Raw genomic sequence first — 25,883 nt, forward strand, 5'->3', positions numbered from 1 at the left:
GAAGTATTCTGGAAACACTTTGTTTTGGGTTATCTCGATGTTCTCAGAGCACTGATTATAAAAACAGGTACTATGCCAAGTAACTGGTGTATGTGAGCTAGAAGACTCTAAGGGGTACTTTGTAGAGACTTTGCACAAGGCTTCCCTTTGGCTCCGGCCTCTGCAAACTTGCTTGTGCAGTTATGGGAATGACTTCAAGTTCCTAAGCCTTTTTAATAAATCCAAGACAGGTGTGAGTGCAAATATGGAAGCTGATTTAAGAAGCAGTTCTTTTGTTTGTATTTAAGGCTGAGAGATGAATTTCCTATAAATCATGGGCCAGGCAGTTAAGTTCCACTGTTATAGATGGTTTTGTTTGTATATGCTCAGAGATGTTTATAAGTTACATATTAATAACTACCAGTCAGTTTATCTAGATTTCTCTCTCTCTTCCTCCTTTCTCTCCAGAAGGGGGGAAGGGGAAAAGAAAAGAAATGCAAACTCACTCCTTAAAGCAAACCAATCCAACTGATTTGCAGTAAAACAAATCTCTATATATATTTTCTCCATAAGGTTTTTGTGAGAACAGAAAAACTTATTACTTAACTCTTTAATCCTATGAAAGAAAATAGTAAATATATTAAACTCACATTAAAAAAAAAAAAGCTGCCCTCAAGCCACTTCCAACTCATGGCGACCCCATGTGTTTCAGAGAAGAACTGTGTTCCATAGGGTTTTCAATGGCTGATGTTTCATAACCAGATTGCCAGGCCCTTCTTCTGAGGCACTTCTGGGTAGATTCAGACTGCCAACCTTTCAATTAGGAGCTGAGTGCTTAACCATTTACACCACCCAGGGCTCCGAAACTCACTTTGCCAGGGGTTCAAAAACAGTTTTCAGAATGTCATTGGTCACCACCAAATTCCACCTGCATCAATACTATGAAATTGTCTCTTATATTCTGGAAAGATGTCTGTGACCCTCTATGTGGAAGTCTACACATGTAGAATATGTAAGGTATGACTCAATCTTCTGTTTAAAAAACGCATGTCTCTATCACAGAGAGCCACACACGTGTATACGTGCGCACACCCAACACAAGCGCGGCTCCGGTGAATGTGTGAAAGAGACTTTTACTTTTTAGTTTATGCTCTTCTGAACTGTTAATCTGCCATGAGCATGTACTTTAGTTACAATTTTTAGAAACTGAATAGCAGAGTTAGGCACTGTGACGCCTTCCCCTGGAGCTGGCACCTGAATTTGGACTTGTAGCCTCCTAGACTGTGAGAGAATCAATTTCTCGTTGTTAAGCCGTCCACTTGTGGTATTTCCATTACAGCAGCACTAGGTAACTAAGACGATGATGTAGTCTGTAAGTGAGGAGAAAGTGTACTTCAGTCCCCCCTCGGTACAGGAACGCACCTGAGCCTGCATGTGACTGACATTCCATGTTATGTGGGGGCACAGCAATCTTGCTGCTTTCTCACGCTTTCTTCACTCTGCACAGCTCACAGGCATCGCAAATCTCTGCCTAAAACCCTGACGACCTTGAGCTGCTTTAATTTCTAGCTCATCTAACAAACACCAGAAAACAAAAATTTAAAACCGTGAGCAGAGTTCTTAACCTAGTTCCTGCCTCATTAGAACTCTGAAACATAATGACTGAAATAGAAATCTGACGGGAATTACAGAAATACTTTTGTTAAGTCGTATCTGCGTGCCCTGAAAGGGGGCCGCTGCTGTGGTTGAATTGTCATCGTTGTTCGCTGCCGTTGAGTGAGTCCTGACTCATGGCGACCCCATGCACGACAGAACAAACACTCCCCCGTCCTGCACCATCCCCATGACTGGTTCTTGCTTGGACCACTGTGATCCACTGCGTTCCCACTGGCTGATTTTCAGAAGCAGATCACCAGGCCTTTCTTCCTAGTCCCTCTCAGTCTGGAAGCTCCGCTGAAACCTGTTCAGCATCACAGCAACACACAAGCCTCCAGAGACAGATGGGTGGTGGCTGCGCACAAGGGGCACTGGCTGGGAATCGAACCTTGGTCTCCCCCACGGCCGGTGAGAATTCCACCATTGAACCACCGGTGCCTCATGACTGAATTAGTGCTACTGAAAATACGTGTTCTCTTGTTCACGGACGCTGTAGGTCTCCTGCATTTTAGCTGATTAATTAGGTGTACATTTGCAGGGTGTGAGCAATGTCAGGCAGGCTGGAAATAGACCAAAAAACCTCGTCACACAGCCAGACAAAATCCCCCCGATCGCCACGTCAGGGTGTGCCACAGATTACTGCGATGTCACAGCTGAACGTTTTTGGCAGGAATGTGAAATAGAAGCCGCGGTCAGGGGAGGCGGGAGGAAGGCTGGGAGGAAAGCGCTTTCAGGATGGTGAGTCCCTGTGCATCTGGGCCTGGAGGTATTTAAGAATTTTATTTTGACGCCAACATCTGACATCATGATTTTGAAAAGGATGTGGAGGCAGACATATTATTAGTTACCTAAGGAAGACTTTGCTGCAGTCTACATGTCATTATAATCCCGTTTATTCTCAGACGGCTCCCCTGTACGTTTACTGGACCCCTTGCATTCTCAAAGGCCAGAACCCACACATCAGCTGTCATGGCATTTTTTTCTCCCACGATGAACGATCTGTCCCCCTGCACAGTTACTAAAAACTGATTCGAATTCAGGGTTGAAAGTGGAAACCTAGGAAGATAGAAAAACAGTCTATTTCCGTCCACTTTAATCACCACCCTCTCGCACTATAAAGAGAAACAGGCTTGGACATTTTTGGTAATGGCTTACTTACACTTCAGTCTATACTGTGTATTTTCACAGGAGATTAATTTAATGCATGCACGTTACTCGACACATTTGTATTACTTTTTCAGGTAGTGTTTGGTCAGAGTAGAAAGTATGTAGTAATTTTTTTCTTTTTGGTAGGTTTTTCATATCTTACGAACAATTTTGCATGTTAACAAAAGAAACCAGACTTGACAAGCTGCTACCACCACGACCAATCACAATAGGCATGACTGGTGCTCATGAAGGGCCAGAGATGAACACATGCAGTTCACATAAAACCTCGTGGGGTGGGAGCTATTCACACTTCTGTTTTATGTACAAGGGAAGTATAAAGAAGGTGACCTGGATCGCACTGCTTATTCAGAGGTGGAGAGCCAAGATTGGAGCCCAGGCGGTCAGGCTCCAGTCCTACGGTGATCTTACGCACCACCAATTGAGACACAGCACAACTGATAACGAGGAAAGTGTAATTTTAGGGAGGCTTGCTAGAAAATATTAACTACATCGTAAAACCTTCCCCACTACCCATCTGTCAGTCTGTCATACTGTGGTCGCTTCCATGTTTCTGTTATGCTGGAAGGTATGCCACTAGTATGTGAAATAGCAGCAGGGTCACCCATGTGGATAGATTTCAGTGGAGCTTCCAGACTAAGACTAGGAAGAAAGGCCTGGCGTCCCACTTCTGAAAACTTGTCAATGAAAACGCTATGGGTCACAGGAGAACACTGCCTGAGATAGTGCTGAAAGATGAGTCTCTTAGGTTGGAAGGGACTCAAAATACGCAGTGGCTACAACAGTGGACTTGCGCGTACCAGTGATGGTGAAGATGGCGTAGGACTGGGCAGTGTTTCCTTCTGTTGAACATGGGTCGCCATAAGTCAGAGCCGTTTTGACAGCAGCTAACAACAAGGCCAAACCAAACCTGCTGCCGTCAAGTCGATCCCGACTCACAGTGTCCCTATGGGACAGAGAAGGACTGCCTCATAGGGTTTCCAAGGTGGAAAACCTTTACAGAAGCGTACTGCCACATCTTTCTCCCATGGAGTGGCTGGTTAGTTCAAACTGCAGGCCTTTTGGTTGGCGGTCGAGCATTTTAACCACTGCGCCACCAGGGCTCCTTGTACATAGGATAGGCACTTATTATTTTTGTCTTTCTCATCCCTCCCCTTATTCACTGAGATTCCTGTTCACCCCTGCTTGTCTTTTAAATTGAAGCTAATGACTGAGACACTATTAGCTTCAACAACAATAATGGGTATAGCGTAGATTTTTTTTTCAGGCAGTTCTGTGTAACGTGAGCAAGTCAATAACCGGAAGACAAAGAATAAAGCATCACATCAAACCAGCAGGGCAGAAGATCACCTCTCAGCCACCTGGCACTAGCTGACTTTTCTTCTTCCAGCCCCCAACCCTCGGCTAGAGCCTGATGAAGCCCCCAGATAATGAGAATCAGAAGAGTCGCTTACAGATCTTGATTCTTGGTCTTTATTCTACTAGTTACCGCTCTAAAGCTTTCTCCACGGTTCCAAAAAATACTTCCTGACAAAAACCCTTACCTCCTGGAAATATACTGTCCCCACCCTTCCCCACCCCTAGGTGTCACACCGTGCAGCCTACCTGTGGTTTTACCCAGGCTGGTCTTCTGGAAGCCAGAGCTCCTCAGCTCTTCGGTACTTGCCGACTTCATGACGGAATTGATGGACGATAAGGTGCTGATGAGCTGTGAGTTGAGGGAACCAATCTGTGAGTGCGGCTCCCCAAAAGCTTCTGCCAGCTCACTGTAGTTCTCAGCCAGCAGTGTCTGCTGTTCGGCCAGCAGCTTCTGGACTTGCTCGATGTAGTGGTCCAAGCCAGCCACCATTCCTGAGGGAGACCGGGCCTGGGGGTTCTCCCTCAACTCCCCCACAGGCTCATCCCCAACGCCAACGCTCCTCCTGCTGCCCGCCAGCCCCGCGGTCAACTGGGGGGGCCCACAAGCTATGCTCCTCATTCTGAGACCAACCAGATAGTTGTCGTTAATATTTACCTGCCCCACCCCTGAATCTTTGGTCTTCACAGCTGATGGCTTGTCAAACCCAGAACTGCCGGAAAGCAACGTTCCAACACCAATGGACCGCGTCTTGGGGGAGGAGTTGATGTCCCTGACACGGCCTTCTCCTATGGCCACTGTCCGCATCTCCACGGTCTGGGTGCCGGTCTGCTTGTCCGAAGTGCTGAGGACGGTGTTGGTGCAGGATTCTACTAAGGTGACCATCTCAGTGTTGGTGAACTGGTCTACCTGTTCCAAAACCGTACTGGTGTGCTGGCTTGTAGTATGAGGCACCACCATGACGGCAGCTTCCACCTGGCCAACAGCCTCCGTGTTCACACTCCGGGACGTGCACTCTTTCGGTGAGCAGACCGTGACATCTACAGAACAATCTCCACAACCGATAGACCGCACATCTTTGAGGCTCAAGTTCATCTTGAGGAGTGTCAGGTCGTTCACGGACTCCTCTGTGTTGCTGCCTGTCTCGCAGACACTGACGTCCACACCCACACTCTGGTCACACGTCTCCACAGACCTCCCGGTACATTGGTCACGCACTTCCACCCTCTCCTTAACAAGCCACTGATTCATGGGCAGCTCGGGCCCCACGATGGTACTCTTACAATCAGGCTGGCAGGAGACGCCTATGCTGTGTGTTTGCACAGCGGTCCCGACACAAGTGTCCACCAAGTCCACGTGACTGCCCGCCATGTGGTCCCTCGTCTGCACCACGGCCTCCACCATCTTGCTGAAGACAAGAGGCTGGGCCATCATGGCTTTGTCAACTTTTTTCCTCGACCCGGCGGCCTGCAGCTCTTGCTTCAGTTTCGTCATTTCCCGGTCGTGGGTGGTTTCTTTGAGCTGCACCTCCAGGCGGTAGATCTTCTCCTTTAAGGCGTCTATGGTCTGCTGCTGCAGTTCAATTTCTTTGTCAGCCTCCGTGGTAATTCCCAGCATGGCCTCTGTCACGCTGACCCCAGCATTCCTCGTCTCAGTGACTGTCCCGACAGCCACATCCTTCTGGGACCTTGAGCCCCTGTGGTACACAACGATGTCCTCCATGTTCTCGTCGGCACCCACGGCCACAGACCGCCTCTCTTGGGGCCGGCACTCCCCATTCTCCCGGAGCCCTGAGGAGGCCTCATAGCTGCTGTCCTGGATCTTTTGCTCCAGGGCCTGCATGTCTGCCGTGAGCTGCCGGAACTCCTTCAGCCTTTGTGTGCTCTGTTCCATGTTCTCCATCTCTTCCTCCTCATAGTCAATGTACAGCTCCCCGCGGCTCCTCCGGGCCTGGGAGAGCTGCTCCAGCTGGGAGGCATTCCCAGCACTGTAGGATCGCTTCCGCAGACCGCAGACGTCGTTCTGGGGTGTAGCCCTCTGGCTTTTCAGCTGTGAGGCCAGCTGCCTTTTCTCCTCTTGCAAGACGGAGATCTTGACCTGGAGCACAGGGATGGTTCGCACCTGCTCCTCCAGCTCCTTCAGGCGTTTCAGGGCGATGGCCATCTGCTCCCGAATGTGCTGCAGGTGCATGGGGCTCACGTTGGTCACCGGTGTGGAGACCCCCGAGCTCAGTGGGCTGTGGCGGATGGAGCCTCCCATGGAGGAGGTAGCAGGGGCAGCTGGGGCATAGCTGCTGTAATCCCCGTTGCCTTGAAACCCATTCTGAAGCTGGTGCATGGCAGGATTGTAATTTCCCGAACCCACATAGGAGGGGAGGGAGCTTGTGGAGCCCGTGCCCCCAAAACTGGCCAGCCTGGGCCTTCGGAACTCCCCTGGTGCCACCTGCATGGTGACTCTCTCCTGCTCAAGTCTTCTCCGGGTCTCCATCAGTGTCTTGGTGACATGAAGGTTGTGCTTTGGAAGTTGGGGTGAGGGAGGTGGCAGCTGTCGACTTTCTGGGATGGTAAGGAAGGTGGGAGAGGTCTCCAGAGGAGCGGGTGGCCTTGGGATTGGAGTTGACGTCACTTGGCTTCTGGCCAGGAGAAAGCTGGGGCACTGCTTGCTGTCGTCACTGTTGGAGGAGGAGAGGGATTCGGTGGAGGTCCACACACCTTGGTGACCAGGCGTGGCCCTGGACTCTGGGCATGGCACCGATGGCTTGCGTCTCTTCTGGATGTTCAGTTTCTTGATGGTGTTTCCCTTCTGTATGTCGTCCACATATTTGAGGAAGTCTAAGTCTAGCTGATAACCATAGGGGGTCTCCACAAAGTAAGGGTCTTTCTGTTCCTTGCCATGGTCTCCATTCAGGACATCATCTGCTTTTCCTGAGAAAGAGAGAGAGAGGGGAGAATATTATAACACCATGTGATAGACACAGTGGTAAACACGAACATTTGTGCATGGCGCAGTATGGCAAGCTGGCCATACTGACAGACCTATGTTCTCATCCTGGATCTACAGAGTGTACAGCTGGGTGAGAGAGTTAATAATCCCCTCTGAACTTCAGCTTCTTGCTACGTAAAAATGCAGAATCCAAGTACTTAACTCATAAAGTTGTTAATGCAATGATACAGTGATTTTAAAGAGCCAAACATACCATAAGTCTTTACTAAATAGTTCAATTTTTTTAAAGCATGCATTAAAAAAACACCTGAAAGCATTTTCAAATACTTTTGTCCTCTGCAGTCCCTTGAACACGGACAGTAGATGTTAAGATTCCTATTTTACAAAGTGTAACCTGAGCGCAAAAATTTAAGTCTTAGAATAACAGAGCAAGTCAGTCGCAGATCCACGAAACCTGGGAGGAGAGTTCTCCCGCCTCCAGCTCTTTCTAAACAGCAGTCAAGCGCCCCCTAGTGCCTGACCGCAAGATCACAATTTGCCGTCACACCTTCCTTGCTGAGAAAGCCGGTGACACAGAGAACACTGAATGATTAACTCTGGCAGCGGGAGTGTAAGAACACAGCCAGAGGACAGGCTTCAATTCTATTTGTGTCGTCCATTTCTCCATTTATCTCCCTGTCTAAAAACAGCCACAACCAAAAACCTCTCCCAACTCGAAAAAAAGGTCGTCTCCACTTTGACTTACTTGCACAAAACATTCAGGATCCCAAGAACCTACCTTGTTTTGTATTCAGGAAGAATCCAAACAGATGCAAAGGAGAATGAAAGCAAGGGGTCAACCTAAACTCTGACCACTGGGTATGTGGCATTTGGTAAACGCTACTTCTGGCTAAAGCAAACACTTACACAAAGGGAACACAAGAACTTTTCATAACCCAGACCTTGCTGCTGACCTGAGCTATGCCTTCCAAAACTTAAAAGCAAGGTTTTTTTTTTTTTTTGTTGTTGTTGAAACTGTAGGATCAAATAATGTGTTTTCCTAGAGTCAAACCAACAAGCTTTACATTTTTTAGAGCTCAGGAAAGGACATAAAAGCAACTAGAGAAAAGGTAAGTCACCTGTACCCCTCCTCCCTTATCCTAAGTATACAAACCCATCTGATTGCTGCCAAGGTCGTGAGTTTCCTGCCTGCCCTCCCAGCCTCCAACACTGCTGAAGAGTTACACCTGACAGTGCCAATACTCGGAATAAATTTTAGGACTCTTGCCTCCATTCAATCACTTTCCTCTTATGCTGCAACAAAAAGCACGAGAAGATCCCCAGGCAGGGGAATAAAAGGGTTATATATTCATTTTGCCTGCATTTAAAACATTATTAAATTGCTCTAAAAAAAAAACAAAAAACTCATTGCCATCGCGTCAATTCTGACTCATTGTGACCCTAAAGAACAGAGTAAAGCTGCCCCATAGGGTTTCCAAGGAGCAGCTGGTGGATTCAAACTGCCGACCTTTTGGTTAGCAGCCAAGCTCTTAACCACTACGCCACCAGGGCAAAAAAAAAAAAAAATGCTTTAGCAGCGAGAAATTAAGCGCTAGATTTCAATTCTAAACGATGTGGAAATAGAACTCTATTTGCAAGATGCACTCGGCACCTACAGTTTTCTAGCCTAAGAATGAGTGCGCCCTGCCGGAGTGCCTGGCCAGCTCAAGCTAATGAAGGTCGTCTTTCCTTCTCTCTTTTTTTAAAGTTTTCAGCTCCACACGGAGAACACGCTCACTCAAAATATGCAACCAGACCTGTTTCCAAGGCTGTCTGGAATTCCATACCAAAGAGAAACTGCAGACTCGGGTGTCAGACAGAGGCAGACAGCTCTCGGGGGCCATGGGCCTTCCTTGTGAGCCCGCGAGTCTACAGTAGACCCCTCCGGATCCAGCCAGGTCTCTGGAGTACAGAGGCCGCCACGCTCACAGCCCTTCCTCCCGGCCCTCTCCCGGGCCACGGGGGAATTCGGGCCGTGGTGCTGAGGCCCTGTGACCACCCACTCGCCCCACTCACTCGCCCGCCCGCTTGCGCACCTACCAGGAGCCCGCGGCCCGGGCGCCCTGCTGCACTGCACCCTGCGAGCTTGCCGCACCAGGGCTCGGCCTCCGATGCCCGCGTTCCTCACCCCATAAGGAGAGGAGGTTCAACATTCGTGTCAGCTTAGGCAGGCCATGCACACACACCATAGGCCGAGCGTTCACCAATGGAGTCCCGCTGCGGCTTGGGTTACACCACCCCGGGCACAGTCAGCTGTTCAGCATTCCCTGTTTGCTTAATGAAAACAGGAAGCCGGGCTCTTTTGAAAACGCGTGTGCTCCAGCTCGATGTTGCCAGGAGTAAAAATAAGGCCAGCAATTTAAACACTCTTTTTACAGAGGGGCCCTGTCTCTCTGGTACCAGTCACTTCTTCATGAAAGACTTTGTGTTCTCGTGTGGAACGCTAAGCGGCCTCAGCCCTCCGTCACCTTAGGAAGCCCAGAGGCACAATTGGCCCCAGTGTTCTTGCAGGTTCTGAAAAGGGCCTGGCAGGGCCCACTGGTCTAGAGCACCTGACCGAATCTTCTCAACATGGCTCCTAACAAGTAATTATCCTGTAGGGTTAACCTTGACTGAGCTTTACCTCTGGTCAAAGTTTTCTTTTAATCTTAAAAACCAAAACAAAACAAACGACCAAACAAGAAACCTTTTCTACTTCCAGTTACTTTAAAAAAAAAAAAAAAAAAAAAGGGTGCCATGTTCAGAACCATTTAATGAAGAAAAAAAGTCACTCAGCATCTCAACACCTAGTGCCACATGTTAATATTCTGGTATAAATCCCTTGGCGTTTTTTTAATGTATTTCTTAACACAGCTGCTTCTCCCACTTAACACTATAGCTTAAGCATTTTCTATAGGAAAGGTTTTTGTTTCTCTTTTTCCCTTCAAAAAATGTTTAAAAAATGAAATGAACTGATAAAATTTCAGGATTTAGGACATGACAAAACACATCACACTTTACAGCCAAAATTAACTGGCCCCTCTTAGTTATTTCTGAAGTTCAACACAGAAGTCACAGGAAGTTTGGGTCCTGCTGAATTATCCCCAAATGAACTTTGGACTTTTAAAAGCTGGGCATCAGTAGAGGTTTGAATTTAACCATGTTAAAAAAAAAGGCTTTATTATTTCCTAACACTGCTTGGCCCAGATCCATCTGAGCCTGGCTGAGGTTCACTGACCCCCGAGTTATAAACCAGGCTATCCTGAGTATCAGTCTCCAGGAGCACAAAGAGCAAGATGTGCTGTCAAGGTGTAAGCTTTACAAACAAGCGTCTGTGGTATAAATTATTCTACAACTAAAAATACATCCACTGCCATTATTATTTTTTATCTCCTGCTTTCTAGGGTACCTTTACAGACACTGACATAAATATGGCACTTAGGGGGGCTGCACTTATTTTCCAGTTGTTTCCTATATGTCTCCCTGGGCTTGAATAAAAGCAGCTTGAGAGCTAAAAGTCGAGTTTAAAATTCCCTTCATTGCTCTGCCCGCCACATACCAATTCACAAGATACTGGGAACAACGTAGATGTTTAGAAATGTTTACTGAAGGAATAAACACTTGAGTGTACGATATAATAAACTTTGAAAAAAATCTCAGTGCTCTGTAGACACAAGTTGCTTGTTCCATGTTAGTGTTAGGACATTGCTTGTGTAATACCTTCTCAGTAGTTATCTTTAGGTAGAGGAATTACGGGTGGTTTTCATTTTGTTCTTTGTATTTTATAAAATTTTACAACCCACGGGTATTAGTTTTCAAAAAATATGACTACAAGAAGTCACTGTCTGGAAAGCAAGAGCATTATTGAAGTAAGATCTGAGAGAGTTAATTTGGGAGGGGGGAAACGGAGGCAGTTGTGGCAAAAACGGCTAGACGGTCCTCAATAATCATCCTCCCATTCTTTGATACCAATATGTGAGAAACCGGTTGCTGCGGACTCAGTTCTGCCTCATGGTGACCCCACGTGTGTCAGAGTAGAACTGTGCCCCACAGGGTTGTCAACGGCTGATTTTTCAGAAGTAGATGGCCAGGGCTTTTTTCAGAGGCACCGTGGGGTGGACTCGAACCTCTAACCTTTTAGCTAGCAGGTGAGTATGTTAACTGTTGGCTCCACTCAGTGACTCCTCCATGCTAACAGAATCCCCTATTTTCATCTGGGCAAACAGAAAGGCTTTATTTCCCCAGCTTCCTTTTTTTTTTTTTTTTTAGCAGGGTCATAACTAAGAACATGTCATGTAGCTACTCCCAGGAGTGTTAAGTCCTTAACTCTTTAGTTACTATTGGATGAACGGTGTACCAGCCACTTTTTATGCCTCTGGACCTCAGAGGTAAAGGCCTTATTCTGGTTCTAATGCTTTCAGCATCAAGGTGTGTCCCTTTTGAAATGCGTGAAGCGCAGCAGACCCGAGTTGGAGCCTCACTGTTGTGTAGGTTGAGTATTCTATTAGGTGGTGCTTCCTGGATGTGTTAGTTTTGTAAACTTTTGCCTTTTTTCCTTTATTTCTGTGAGATAAGGCTTGCAAGCATAATTGTGGCTTTCCTGTGTGATAGTTAGGGAGCCCTGGTGGGTTTGTTTTGGTTTTTCTGTGTCAGATTTGGAAAACCGGAGGCTCCCCGTGTAACCTAATGGAAAGGCGCCCGTAATAAATTCTCTGTTTAGTTCTTATTGGTATATTGTCATATCACAGATCGGTGGTGCCAGAATGCCACTCGCCTCTCTGGTGGCTTGTATTACCAGATCATATTTCTCAAAATCTGTATTACTAACCAAAAATTTAAACACAATTAGCAAGCATGCATTTCAATACTGAAAACCCATGCCATCAAAATTAAAAAAAATAAAAATTTGGTAATGAAGGAATAGCTATCTGACCTTCATTCTTCCTTCTTTCCTGCTGCCTGGAATGCAGATGTGATGAATGGAACACTAGCTGCTATCTTGGACCACGAGGTCACAGGGCACCTGGTCTCTAAGGGCGTCATGGATCAAAACTTCCAAACCGTTCCTGGAGGGGCTCCCTTTATGCTTCTACACGAAAGTGGAATAAACCTCTATTCTGCTTTAGCTATTGTTTGTTCTGGGTCTCTGCTACTTGCAGCTAAACTGTATTCTAATGGGTACAAGTCTCCTCCACAACCCCTTCTCCTCCTCAAAAAATTAAGATTAGATCTTGAACAGAAGAAATACTAAATGATGAAGCAGGAAGATACTACAATCAAAATTTTTCACAACAAAAAACTGGTAGTTTCAAGAATAACTAAGGAGGTATAATAAAACAAAACAAAACAAATTGCTGTCAGGTTGATTCTGACTCATAGAGACCCTACAGGCCAGAGTAGAACTGCACCATAGGGTTTCCAAGGAGCGGCTTAGTGGATTCGACCTATCAACCTTTTGGTTAGTAGCTGAGTGCATAACCACTGTGCCACCAGGACTCCAAGGAAGTATAACAGCAACAGTTTAAAAAAATCTCTTAAGTGGGACCATGGTCTCGGGGAACATCTAGCTCAACTGGCATAACAGATTTTATAAAGAATATGTTCTACATTCTACTTTGGTGAGTAGCGTCTGGGGTCTTAAGAGCCTGTGAGCAGCCATCTAGGATACTCCACTGGTCTCACCCCTTCTGGAGCAAGGAAGAATGAAGGAAACTAAAGACACAAGGGAAAGATTAGTCCAAAGGACTAACGGACCACATCTACCATGGCCTCCACCAGATTGAGTCCAGTACAATTAGATGGTGCCCTGCTACCACCACTGACTGTTCTGACAGGGATACAATAGAGGGTCCCAGACAGAACTGGAGAAAAATGTAGAACAAAATTCTAACTCAAAAAGAAAGACCAGACTTGCTGGCCTGACAGTGACCAGAGAAACCCTGAGAGTATGGCCCCCGGACACCCTTTCGGCTCAGTAATGAGGTCACTCCTGAGGTTCACCCTTCAGCGGAAGGTTCAACACGCCCATGGAACAAAGCAAGACTAAAGGGGCACACCAGCGCTGGGGCAGGGACTGGAAGGCAGGAGGGAACAGGAAAGCTGGTAATAGGGAACCCAGGGTTGAGAAGGGAGAGTGTTGACATGTCGTGGGGTTGTTAACCAATGTCATAAAACAATGTGTGTATTGTTTGATGAGAAACCAGTTTGTTCTGTAAACCTTCATCTAAAGTACAATTAAAAAAAAAACTCTAAGTGGGTGATAAGGAGAATCCTGACTACCCAAAAGGCCTTGTCTGAGCAATGCAGCCATGCCTGCTGTCCCACAGTCAAAAACCACTGGCCGTATCTGCAACTGGAATCTTGAAAGGAACAGCTTTCCAACGAAACGTCCGGGACTTGAGGGCTGTCCCTGGTGTTTACAAGAATCATCTCACTGTCTGGACGGTCAGTGGTGGGACCGCTCCTGGCACCACCTACGCCTTCATTATGAAGCATTTACGGAGGACTTGATAAGCTGTAGAAAACGGTCCTCTTCAGGGGAAGGAGGAGGAGGAAGAATTTATAAGGAAGAAAACGAGCAGACAGAGTCTAGCTGGGAGACACATGCCCAACAGTCTAAGCCTAACACAAATTGAGAGGGGTCACAAAGGTGTATTATCAAACAGGAACAGTGTGGCAGTATGTGACCAGTGAGTAGACAGACGGAGTTCACCGCGGGCAAGTGTCTGAAGAAGATGAGCTTGAAGACAGGGTGAGTGACCATTCGGTGAAGGGGAAGGAGGGCTTGGCGGGGAGGAGCCGGGATGGATGCTGTCCGTGCAGCCCAACGTCCCGAAATGATTTGTGTATAAACTTTGGAATGAGTAATTTGCTTGATAAACTTCCACCTAAAGCACAGTAAAATTAAATTTAAAAAGAAGAAAAAAGAATGAGCTCACCAGGAAATGGAAGGTAAACGGCTGGAAACTAGTCTGGGAGTACTAACCTGCTAGCAGTGGTTCTCAACCTGGGTAGAATTCGCCACAAAGGGGACATTTGGCAATGTCTGGAGATATTTTTTGGTTGTCACGATTGGGGGCGTGGGGTGCTACTGGCATCTAGTGGATGGAGGCCATGGACGGTGCTCAACAGCCTACAATGCAGAGGATGGCCGCCCCGACAAAGATTATCTGACCCCAAATGTCAACAGCAACTCTGCGCTAGAGACAGCGTGCAGAAGAAACCATTCACATCCAGTCACTGAGACTCTGGCCACTAAGCTGTGGTCTTCAGGTCTTCCAACTCTCAGTGTACCAATACATCGTGCTCACGGACAGGCTGATAAAACGCCACTTTTTCATGCGCAAGCACGGGGTACTATTTTTTTCCCATTTAATTTAAATGTATTACGGAGGTGGCATTACTAATTAGTGGGAAAGTATACGCTAGTAAATCAACGGTACTGGGACAACTGGTTACACATGTGAAAAAAATAAAATTGTTTCTCTACCTCAATTTATGTTTAATTAAAAAAATTTTGTGATAAAATAATGGGGTGTGTCTTTACTGCCGGGCACTGAGTACTCTTCTAGGTACTCGACTGTGTGAGCTGTGAGCAAAAAGCCCTGGAGGTTTCTAAAATGCTGTGCCCTGGTGGCCTTTTAAGTGGACAGAATGTTGACATGCTGACTTCTTTGTTCTGGTTTCACTGCTCACTTGAGGCCCAATTACTGACTAATGGTGCCATGAAAAATAATTGTTCCCAGGCGCCACAACTTTCACACACTGTTGATGAGGTTTTCTTCTTCTACCCAGGGATTCAGTCAATTTGAACCAGTTCAGTTATGGCAGACGAAGCAATATTGGAACAGACCTGAATTTTAAAAATGTGGGTGAAGTAGAACGATAACAGGAACAGGAAAAATTACAGGTTGAAGCCTTGGAATAGAAGACTCGGAAGAGGTATAGTGAGCCCTTTCAGAAGCCTGAGGTGTGAGACTGGATTATTGCCAGGACTGTGGAGCAGGACACACGTGCAAAGTGGTGAGGTCAGCTGCCATCCTTGAGCAGGGCACCGCTGTTTCTGAACCTGCCAGTGAAGAGGTTTGGTGGCCATGCAACGTGCACGGTGCCCTTGTTTTCTAAGAGGGAGATTAAGTTTCCAGCAGGGCTTCCACCCATAATTTTTCCCATTCTGGATATTGTTTGGAAACCCTGGTGGCGTAGTGGTTAGGCGCTATGGCTGCTAACCCAAAGGTCAGCAGGTCGAATACGCCAGGCACTCCTTGGAAACACTATGGGGCAGTTCTACTCTGTCCTATAGGGTTGCTATGAGTTGGAACTGACTCGATGGCAGTGGGTTTGGTTTGGTTTGGGTTGGATATTGTTCTGGTTTATACACATTTTAAAAATTTGGGTCCATTCGGGTCTTGTTTTGTCAGCCATGACTGAACCAGGCAGAACCTGCATTCTACCTGACTGTTGAAAGCAAAGAATTCCGCTAATTCCCATTAACGTATCGTCTCTTCTCACGTGAGGCACAGAGATTTTGCTGAGAGAGCTGAATCAGGCCCAGAGAAGCACACAGTTATTACAGATTCCCACAGGTAAAGCTGCAGTGTGCACGCATCCTGCTGTTTGAGGTAGTCAGAAAGATTCCACCTCAGCAAAGACCTCGAGGCAGGAAAGAAAACGAGAGACAATTCTCATGGCATTAATTACCCAGAGCATAAAAGTCATTGAGTGAGCAAACCAGCCTTCCCAGGCATGCGACAGTGGGATAAAGAAGGCAGGGCAGTGGAACAGCGTCCTTCTAAACAGGTCGAACGGGAAGATTCCCCTGAGGACTGTCAGCGTTAAGCTCCTTTATCTTCCAGGACCTTCCCTGTTCCAAATCTGAGAAAATACCATTTGCTTTAGGACACTGCATAAAAAAAGAATAAAAAACCATAGTAACTGAAAAAGGACAATAATGTAGGTGTTCTTCACTGTTTGTTTGTTTTTTTTAATGTATGGCATGTGATTTTATTTTGTTCCTGCATTTACTGAGGAGTTATTTTAACACCTGCTCGTCTTCCCTCCCAGCTAACACATCCATTCATTTATCAGCACAGGATGGGCGCCTGCCAGGAGCTAGGCTCTGTTCTGTGAAGACTGAAATAATATGCAGGTGGTACAAATAGTTAAGGCACTCAGCTGCTAAATGAAAGGTTGGAGGTTTGAGTCCACCCAGAGGCACCTTGGAAGAAAGGCCTGGCAATCGAGTTCCAAAAGATCACAGCTGTTAAAAATCCTATGGAGCACAGTTCTACTCTGGCACACATGGGGTCACCACGAGTTGCCAAAACTCAACTTGATGACAACTAGCTTGGTTTTGGTTTTAGGAAGCCTGAATCCCTGTACCACCGACCTCAATTCCACCAAGACTTTTCAGGTTGTGGCTGCATGAATGCTTCATGTGAATAAAACAATAACACTGAAGAAAGCAAACATGTATACCTGGAGTTCAAAAGAAACAACAGGCAACTGCCGTGTCACAGGTAGCATAACCGTGCGGTTTTACAGGCTCCGTTGGTTTCCACAGCCAAGTTACAATGGGGTGGTGTTTCTCACATCTGTAACTCCTTTTGGCTCCTCCTCGTTAATCTTTAGACCTTCTCTGACAGCTGTATCCACTGTCTTCATCTGCCCCCAAGGATGTGAGCCTGTTCACAGTCTCTAGCTCTTCCGCTGTCTCTCATCGCTACCCCTTTTCTGTACTAGCTCCATATTCCAAGTCTAACCAGTCCCACACCCCGTGAAGGGAATGGTGACCTAGGGAGGGTGCAACTGTCAGACCGAAAGGCAGATGTGTCCTTTCACTCAGTAAATAGTTATTAAGCACCTACCATGTGCCACACACCGCTCGGAGTGAAGCAAGACGGATACAGAGCCTGTCTAGGTGGGACTTATAAACTACAGAAGACAGGCAAGTGATCTCACAGAGAAATAAATAACTGATAATTGCTATGATACCATAACAACGATTTTAAGGATGGCGCAGGACTGGGCAGTGTTTCTGTCTGTGGTATATAGGGTCACTATGAATCAGAACCAACCTGATGGCACCTAACAACAACAACAATTGCTATGGAAGTAAAACACAGCAGGTATGTTAGGGTACCCACGGCAACCCAACATGTGCACAGAACTGCGTTCCATAGGGTTTGCAAGACTGTGACCTTTTGGAAGCGGATCGCCAGGCCTGGCTTCTAGTGCACCCCTGGGTGGGTTCAAACCACCAACCTTTTGGCTAGTAGCTGAGCTGCAATCCACTCCAACAGCAACTAGAACAACACATGAGAGCTGGGTGGAGGACCCTGTTCCAGCTGGGGGCAGGGAGTCCATACCAGGGAATGGTATTTGAAGAGTCCACCAGGTAGAGTGTGTGTGGGGAGAGGGTAAGGGGGTAGGGGGTGAATCTTGGGAGAAGGGGATGTGCAAAGTTCGGGGCAGAGGAAACAGCATATGCAAAGCCTGTCCCTTCTCAGAACTGAGAGGTGCCTCTGCCTGATAAAGAATCAACCCCAATCAAGCAGGGCCTGGGATCCTTCATAGGGTTTTGGGGGGTTATGTACAATGGGAAGGAACTGAAGGGTTTTAAACAGGAAACAACAAGCCCCGATGGCGCAGTGGTTAAGCACTCGGCTGCTAACCAGAAGGCTGGTGGTTCAAACCCAGCAGCCACCCCGGTGGAAAGATGTGGCAGTCTGCTTCCGGAAAAGATACAGCCTAGGAACCCATGGGGCAGTTCTACTCTGTTCCAGAGCATCGTCGCTATGAGCCGGAATCAACTGTATTGGCAAGAGTTTTCTTTTTTTTTTTTGGTTTTAAGCAGGGAACAAAGCAATCCGATTTGCATTTTAATAAGATCGCTCTGGCTAGGTGCTAGAACACATATGAAATTCTCTCCTAAGTCCTCCGTTGGGTTTTCTATGGATTTTCAAGTCTCATGAATCTTTCTCTTGGTAGCACAAATTACTTCGCACCGTGAGAGTTTTGTTTACTCTTTTAGACACTAAGAACTTGGAGCTTGTCAGTACTTTGGCTGTCCTCTCCCCCAGTACTGAGGAGGACATGAGAAAGCCTGGCCACTCTGTTTCTCGGCTCCCTGGGGGCTAAGCTTGAGACTCCTGGGCTCGCCCTCCAGTGTTCCTTCCATCACCTCGTTCTGCTGTTTAAAAACAAAACGTGTTTCTTTAAACCCATGGATGACTCAATGCAGAGAAACACTATGGGATTTCCTTTTCTGGAGGTCATTACAATAGGGGAACCTAAGCTGGGACGATGTGGTGTAAGTGACGGCAGGAAGGAAGGACAGGGGACATCTGGGGAATTCGGCTCCAATTCAGCATGTCAAGATGCGAGAGCAGACTTGCTCTGTATTTGAAAAGGAGGAAAAAATTTTGGGACTAAATATACAGATTGCTGCCGTCGAGTCAGCTCCAATTCACAGCGACCCCATGTACAACAGAATGAAACGCTGCCCAGTCCTGCACTATCGTCAGGACTGCTGGTATGCTCAAGTAGATCACTGCTGCTACTATGCCATCCATGTCACTGAGGGTCCCTCCACTTCAGCCAACATGATGTCCTCCTCTAGTGTCTGATTTCTACTGATAACGTGTCCAAAGCAAGCAAGCGGGACAATATCCCATTGTGATCCATGTGGTTTTCATTGGTTAATTTTTGGAAATAGGTTGCCAAGTCTTTCTTCTTTGTCTTAGTCTGGAAGCTTCGCTGAAACCTGTCCACCACAGGTGACCCTGCTGGTATTGAAATACCATTGGCATAGCTTCCAGCATCACAGCAACACACAAGCCACCACAGTACAACAGACTGGCAGACAGGGGGTGGAAGGTGAGAATAGTGGGGGCTAAAAATGTGGGGCAAACTACTTTTGTTTCCCACCATAAGGCCAGGATTTGAGGTGTCTGTGATACTTCTTCAAAATCAAGTGAGTTTGAGACGATCTTGAGATTTGTTCTCAAGATTTCTGCTTCCTAGAAGGAGTCAGAAGATGCTGGCTGGGCCCTGGAGGGGATGTGCCTGTGTATGTGTGTATGCACGTGCACATGTATGGGAACACGTGTATGTGCGCACATATGTGTACCTGTGTGTGTACCTGTGTGTGCATGCCTGTCTGTATGTGTACACATGTGCCTGTGTATACGTGCCTGTGTATGTGTACACATGTACACGTACACGTGTATGTGCCTGTGTTTTGTGTTCACGCATGTGTGCACCTGTGTGTGCCTGCGTATGTGTGCACACGTGTGCCTTTTTGTATGCGTGCACATGTATGTGTGCATGTACACACGTATGTGTGCATGCATATCAGGGCTGGGAGAGGGAAGCTCTAGGCCAGCAACAATTATGCCTGGAGAAGCTCTCAATGCTAAAGGTAAAAGAAAACAAAAGCAACCGTACAAACATTCCTCAGCCTTTAAAAGTATACTATGATCAAGTGAAAATACTTTCCTCTCAAAATAAGAAGACGAAGTTACCTGCTGATTTTTCTGAACAATCTCATTTCTGTGCTTCTGATGAAGTCCCCACAGCAGAGGACTCTAACATGCCTTGCAGAGGCAGCGCCTTAGAGAACCACAGAGCAGAGCCGTGGCCACCATCCAGGTCTGCCTGAACTGGGGTGGGGGTAGTATCATAAAACAAACTGGAGTCCCTGGGTGGTGCAAATGGCCAATGCACTCACTGCTAACTGAAAGGCTGGAGGTTCAAATCCACCCAGAGACACCTTGGAAGAAAGGCCTGGTGATCTGCTTTCAAAAGGTCACAGCCATTAAAAACGCAATGGAGCCTGGTTTTACTCTGACAGACGTGGTGTTGCCAAGAGTCCAGGTTATCATAAAATAAGAACAGGAGTTGTGACTGTTTCCTCACTGGCGGTCAAGCGGTGGGCAACAGGGGCTTGGAATCGCACAATGCACCAGCCAGGTTCAGGTTTGCATGTGTAAAATGAGGGTGTTGGTAGGACTCGACTTCCAAAGGTCGCTTCCAGCCTGTGCTTCTTTGACTGTATTTTACACAAAATTTCATAATATTGTCTGCCACGTGAGCAAGTGAAGAAAGAAGCCCAGTGCGGCAATGTGAGCTCAGATGTGCTCTGGCAAACAGTACCCCGTGCCTTGCCCTCTGCTTGTCCCATTTGGCAGCACCTTCCCAGGTACAGCTTAACACCTGGCACAACTGGCAAAAATAAAGGTGCTGCTGAGTCGACTCTGACTCATGGTGGCCCCTGTGTGTCAAGAGTAGAACTGTACTCCATAGGGTTTTCAATGGCTGATTTTTCAGAAGTAGATCACCAAGTCTTTCTTCCAAGGCGCCTCTGGGTGGACTCGAACCACCAGCTAACCTTTCAGTTAGCCGCCCAGTATGTTAAGTGTTTGTATCACCCAAGGGCTCCTGGCCCAACCTGACCATCCTTAAAGGCAGTTTCCCTCCAACTGTATCAGCAGCTCTAGTGTGGGTGTGTCTCAAGAGCCCAGAAGCCAGAAGCCAGCTGCAGGTGAGGACTGAGGGGGAAGAACGTGGAAAGGGTGATTGTTCTGGGAGTGGGGTGGGCTATGTCTTAGTAAAGGGCACATTGTGTTAAGAAGGCACGTGATGGACACAGAGGCTTTGCGGGTTACAATGGCCCCCTTCTCTAGCTCTCAGCCCTGACTGCAAGCCGCGGTAACTCTTCACCACAAAAGAACCTGTCTCGAAATAGCCAAGATCCTCAGGGCTCTGTACTACTTGCTCTTCAGCAACCTAGGGCATGCTGCTATTCCCAAAGTCCACTGCCTAACTCACAGAATGACTGCTGAAACGCAGCCCGAATTTGTTGTGTGTGTACACGAGAGAACCACCTTGGGGACTTCATGCTGTTTCCCCAAACTTTCTCCAAAAACAGCATGCCTAGGAAACGTATGCGTTCAAAGAGCAATTTTGTGAACAGTAAGAAAGTGGGACGAGCTAGGACTTTGGGACAGAAAGGGCTTTTCTAACAAAACAGTACAATTTTTGTTTTTTTTGGCGGGGGGTAGCTATAATATTCATAGGAAGCCCAGCCCTTATTTTGCTTTGTAGTATTTATATAAGAAAAAGTAACCAGCTCGAAGGCATACTGAGCAGCTCCCCTCTAGAAGAACAGATGAAAACAAACGGCCAGAGATGGATTTAGCAACCAGAAAGGGCATTCTGGAATGTAAGTATGCCATAAACTCAAAACACGAAGCTTAGCATATAGATACAACCTCTCACTCCTACGACAATGACATCTTTATGCTAAAGCTGAAATTTTCACTGACCCAAAGTCACGTCCCGAGTTTAGGCTCCCCAGCTTGTAATAAAAGTAAATATTTTTCATTCCACAGAGCTTGAGTTTCTGTCTCACCCACCCGCTGCCCACGTGTCCCGCCCTCCCCTCTCTTTCTTTTTTAGGTTTTCTTACTTACCTACTCAGAAACAAAATAACTGTGATTTTCAGCAAGCAGGAAACTTAGCTCCAGGCTTGCTTTCCTGGGCATTAGAGAGACTGCACACAGGAGCAGGCAAAGCGCCCAGGAGCTGTTGGGGAGAATTTATTTATACCCATCTGGAATTTCCTGACCAACCAACAGCCTGCTGGCCATGGGGTTTCATTCCAGCGCTCTCGGCGTCCATCCGTGAGACAGCAAAAACGACCAAGGAACCAAACTACCAGCAAGAATCTTAAAAATGAAGCACCAAATGCATACCTCGTTCATCCCCTTCTAGTTATTCTTTGAAGAAACTATCCGCACACTCTTTAGACCCATGATACACGAACCCCGAAATGCAGTTGTAAACTTGCTCGTTCCAGGAAGAACTGAGATGGGAAGGCAGCAAACGTTCCCTCCTGCTTCCCGCTGGCTTATGTGAGAATGGCCCCGTTAGAATCACAGCCGGTTTATGAAGGAAATGATTCAGTCTTAACGCCTAACCCAGGCTGGGCCGGAGACGCACAGTTCCTTTTCTTGGTTTATTCTTATTTAATGCAACATGTAACCTGAAGGCTAAAAACACTCACCACTTGTCAACCACAAACCCAAACCTTTCTTTTTCCCCTTGTTCCCTTAAACATTTCATCCAAATTGGATCAGGTGACTTTCAGACAAAGAATGAGTTCCCCAGACAAGTGCATTCTGTTTTGGGTGACAGTATCTTGGAGCAACTTTTTGTTTCTGTTTTTAAAAATTAGTAAGAAGCATATGTCCTTCTGAGGGTTTAAATTTGTCACCAAAAAAAAAAAAGCAAAGTTATTTTTAACCCTTTCTTCACCTCTGTTTGAATAGATTGGGTCACTTAGCCATAGAAGAACAGGATTTGCTGGCCTCCTCACAGGGCAAACAAGCAAAGCCAGTTTAAACAATAGCACAGAGGTCATCAGCAATTAGGAGGACTCTCAAAAGGTGGCTTTGTAAGATTCAAACCAGGGGAGAGCTAGGTGGAGACAGCTGAGTTTCACAAGGAGCTAGTGGATTTGTCTAGCTTGGCTGGTTCACCTTAATCCCAAGCATCCCTAGTCACGCCATTTACCTTCTCAGTCCACCCTCCTCCACCGACGGCTGGATGACTGAAAAGTGATTATCTTGGGACAATTCTCTGTGTGACGCTCCAAAGATTAAATTTTTTTAGACCCTGGGACTCATTTGGACTTGTTTCATGCCAAATAAACAAGCGGATGAAAAGTGAAATAACAAACTCAGAACAATGGTTCAAGTGCCAGATGCTTTGAAGTATTGAGTCCAAAGAACTCCAAACTACTTTGCCCAACACCACCTCTATGAGATAAGAGATCTGAGTTGAGCCTATTTTTCCTTTTTTTTAGAAACAGCTCTACAGAGAAATAATTTACGTGCCATAAAATTCACCCATTTTAAGTGAACACTTAGAGGAGTTTTTAGTAAATTTATATAGTACAAATCATCACTGCAATCCAGTTTTGAAATACTTCCATCATCCCCCCAAGTCCCCTTGGGCTTGTTTTATCATTTGCTTTTAATATAGAAATGTTCTTTTCTGTAGTTTTCTGCAGAGATGTTCTTTTCTGTAGAGATGTTTTTTTCTGCAAAATTCTGATATTACTTAGTCACGTCATCATATTCCAAACTAAGTATTAATGAGAAAAGACTTTTTCTTAAGAATTAAACCAAGGATTTAATTCTTAATGTAGTTTTTCTTTATTTATTATTAATTCTTAACTTACTTCTGAATGGAGCTTTCTTGATGACAGCAAAAATTTTTTTTTGCTAAATTTTTTTATCAGAAATATTGTGTTCTGTTAAGAACACATCTTCTTTTATAAAGCAGTTTTGAGTAATTCTTTAACAAAAGTAGCTTAGATCTGTCCTGCGTGCTTATACAAAGGTGAGTTCCAGCAGAAAAAGTCATTGTATGCAAATGAAAGTGTAGTCCTGTATCAGAAGATGACAAAGGTTGGGAGTCCAGGCCGCAAATTCAAATACCTTCAGGGTCCAGGCCAGTAATGGAAAGGAAGGGTCCAGCTGGGTGAGACCTACAGCCCCTGTCCCATCTAAAAGTTATGGTGACTCCTACAGCTGCCTCGTGGCCACGTGGATGTGCTCGCCTAGTAAAGCCAGATATAATGATTTTTCAAGAGGAGCTGAAGAAATCGTTATTTTGATATGTAGTTAACCAATTTTTAAAACGCCAGCAATTCAAAGTAAAACACTGGATCGGCCAATAGAACACCTCCCTCCCCAATTTTTGCCTGCAGACCACCTGGGTGAGGACTGCATGCTACCCATGTGGGTTCTAATTCCATTCCTATTTCCATCCATTTCCTTGCCCACTTTCCAGGTGGCTGCTATTTTCTTCCTCATTTTAAATTTATTTCATCTTGCAAACTTTTTGGAACAAGCTACAACACAAATTAGGAGACTGTGGGTGGTGCAAACAGGTTACTGGGCTCGGCTGCCAACTGAAAGGTTGGTGGTTTGAGTCCACCCAGAGGTACCTCAGAAGAAAGGCCTGGCAATCTACTTCTGGAAAACCAGCCATTGAAAACCCTCTGGAGCACAGTTCTAACTCTGATGCACACTGGGTCACCATGAGTCAGAGTCGAGTCAATAGCAACTGGTTTTATAACAAATAAGAAAAACAACTTTAATTCTGTTACATATTAATTTGGTATCTCTCATGTTTAAATTTAGCTCTTTTACTAACGAGATAAAAGGATAGGTGGCACAATGGTTAGGCACTCGGGTTGGTGGTTTGAACCCACGCAGTGGCTCCTTGGGAGAAAAGACCTGGCAATCTGCTCCCGTAAAAATTGCAACCTAGAAAAACTCTATGGGTCAGTTCTACTCTGTCACATGGGGTTGCTGTGAGCTGGAATCGACTCGACCATACTCAACAACAACTAATAAGATGCTTTATTTCAGAAGTAAAATAAAGACAAGAAAACACCCTATCATCCCTCTCACCATTTCTCTCTCAGGTAAACTTAACTTGCAGAACTCTACCTGTGAGTTTTAGTCGTAAAAATAGTCTGAAAGCAAGATGCTCCGTTCTGTTTCTCTTTGTAGACCCGGGTTATTTCTGCTACACTTGAGAGCCCTTCTCTCTCCTGTGGCACCAGGCCAGGTAACCAGGCCTGTGATGGCTGTGATACCTTAGCATGTTACTTTTACCCACCCTCTCCTGTGGTTTCAGCTCAGGTAACCAGGCCTGTGATGGGCGTGATACCACAGCTGGGTGGGAGGAGGCTTCAGCCAGGGAGAAGAGTGGGTGAATTTCCCTTCCACATCACCATGCTCCTTCTCAACCTGCCTCCATCACAGCCCGAGGGGGAAGACGGGACTGGAAGGGATTAAGAGGACAAGTCCTGTGAGGGCTTCCAGCTCTTCCTCCTCCTCGTAGGTGTGGACTGCCTTGACTGATGGAAAAGCACTTCTAGATGTGCCTGGATTAGACGGATCTGCTGGTAGGACTGAGTAGAGGGAGGGATTTTCCCAGGAGAGAATCCATCTGGGGAGGTGCCCAGTCAGGAGAGGGAAATTAGGAAGCAGCGGCCACAGATGAGGCTCCTAAGAAGAATCTCAGTCTTCCTTGTACCCAACAAATTGCATTTCCCTAAACACATGCAAAGGCTTAAAGCTGGAGGCACACTGAGTTTCCACAGGTGGCGGCTGTTGTCATTAGCGGCCGACAAGTTGGCCCCCAACTTGTGGGGACCCCATTAACAAGGGAATGAAATGCTGCCTGGTCCCATGCCATCCCCATGATCAGTTAGGGATGTGAACATTTTGATCCACTGAATGATTTTTGGAAGTGGCTTTCCAGGCCTTTTTTCCTAGCCCACCTTAGTCTGGAAGCTCCGCCGAAACCTGTTCTGCATCACAGATGGGTGGTGGCCTCGCATTAGATGCATGGCTGGGAATCAAACCAGGGTCTCCTACATGGAAGGCGAGAATTCTACCACTGAGCCACCATTGCTCCTCCTGCCACAGGCTACGTTTCCTTTATAGTCTGGCTTGCCCCCGGTTATTACTTTCATCTCAGATTTAAATAAGACGTGATGATGGTTCTACCACGTGATGAATGTGATGAATGTCCCAGAGTTGTACGAGGAAAAATGGCTGAGATGGCAAATGTCTTGTTACATATATTTTTCCACAATAAAAAATTTTTTAATATAAGAGACAGTCTCATAATACATTTTCATCTAAGACTTGAAATGAACATTTAAAAAAGCCAAATG

At 46.3% G+C, this 25,883-nt stretch overlaps 1 protein-coding gene across 6 annotated transcripts in view; it reads right to left on the reverse strand.

Moving 5' to 3' along the window:
- Window positions 1-25,883, reverse strand: part of KANK1 (KN motif and ankyrin repeat domains 1) — a 249,227-nt gene that overhangs the window by 31,777 nt on the left and 191,567 nt on the right. For 3 of the 6 annotated variants that reach the window (XM_049896147.1, XM_049896145.1, XM_049896146.1), the window contains exon 4: window positions 4,408-7,083. In XM_049896147.1, coding sequence (XP_049752104.1) covers window positions 4,408-7,083 — 2,676 coding nt within the window. Of the gene's footprint in view, window positions 1-4,407; window positions 7,084-9,157; window positions 9,265-25,883 lie in introns of those variants that run through there. The other 3 variants (XM_049896151.1, XM_049896150.1, XM_049896149.1) reach the window with 3 other exon arrangements.

Source organism: Elephas maximus, chromosome 9 (genome assembly GCF_024166365.1).
Source record: "Elephas maximus indicus isolate mEleMax1 chromosome 9, mEleMax1 primary haplotype, whole genome shotgun sequence".
Taxonomy (NCBI): domain Eukaryota; kingdom Metazoa; phylum Chordata; class Mammalia; order Proboscidea; family Elephantidae; genus Elephas; species Elephas maximus.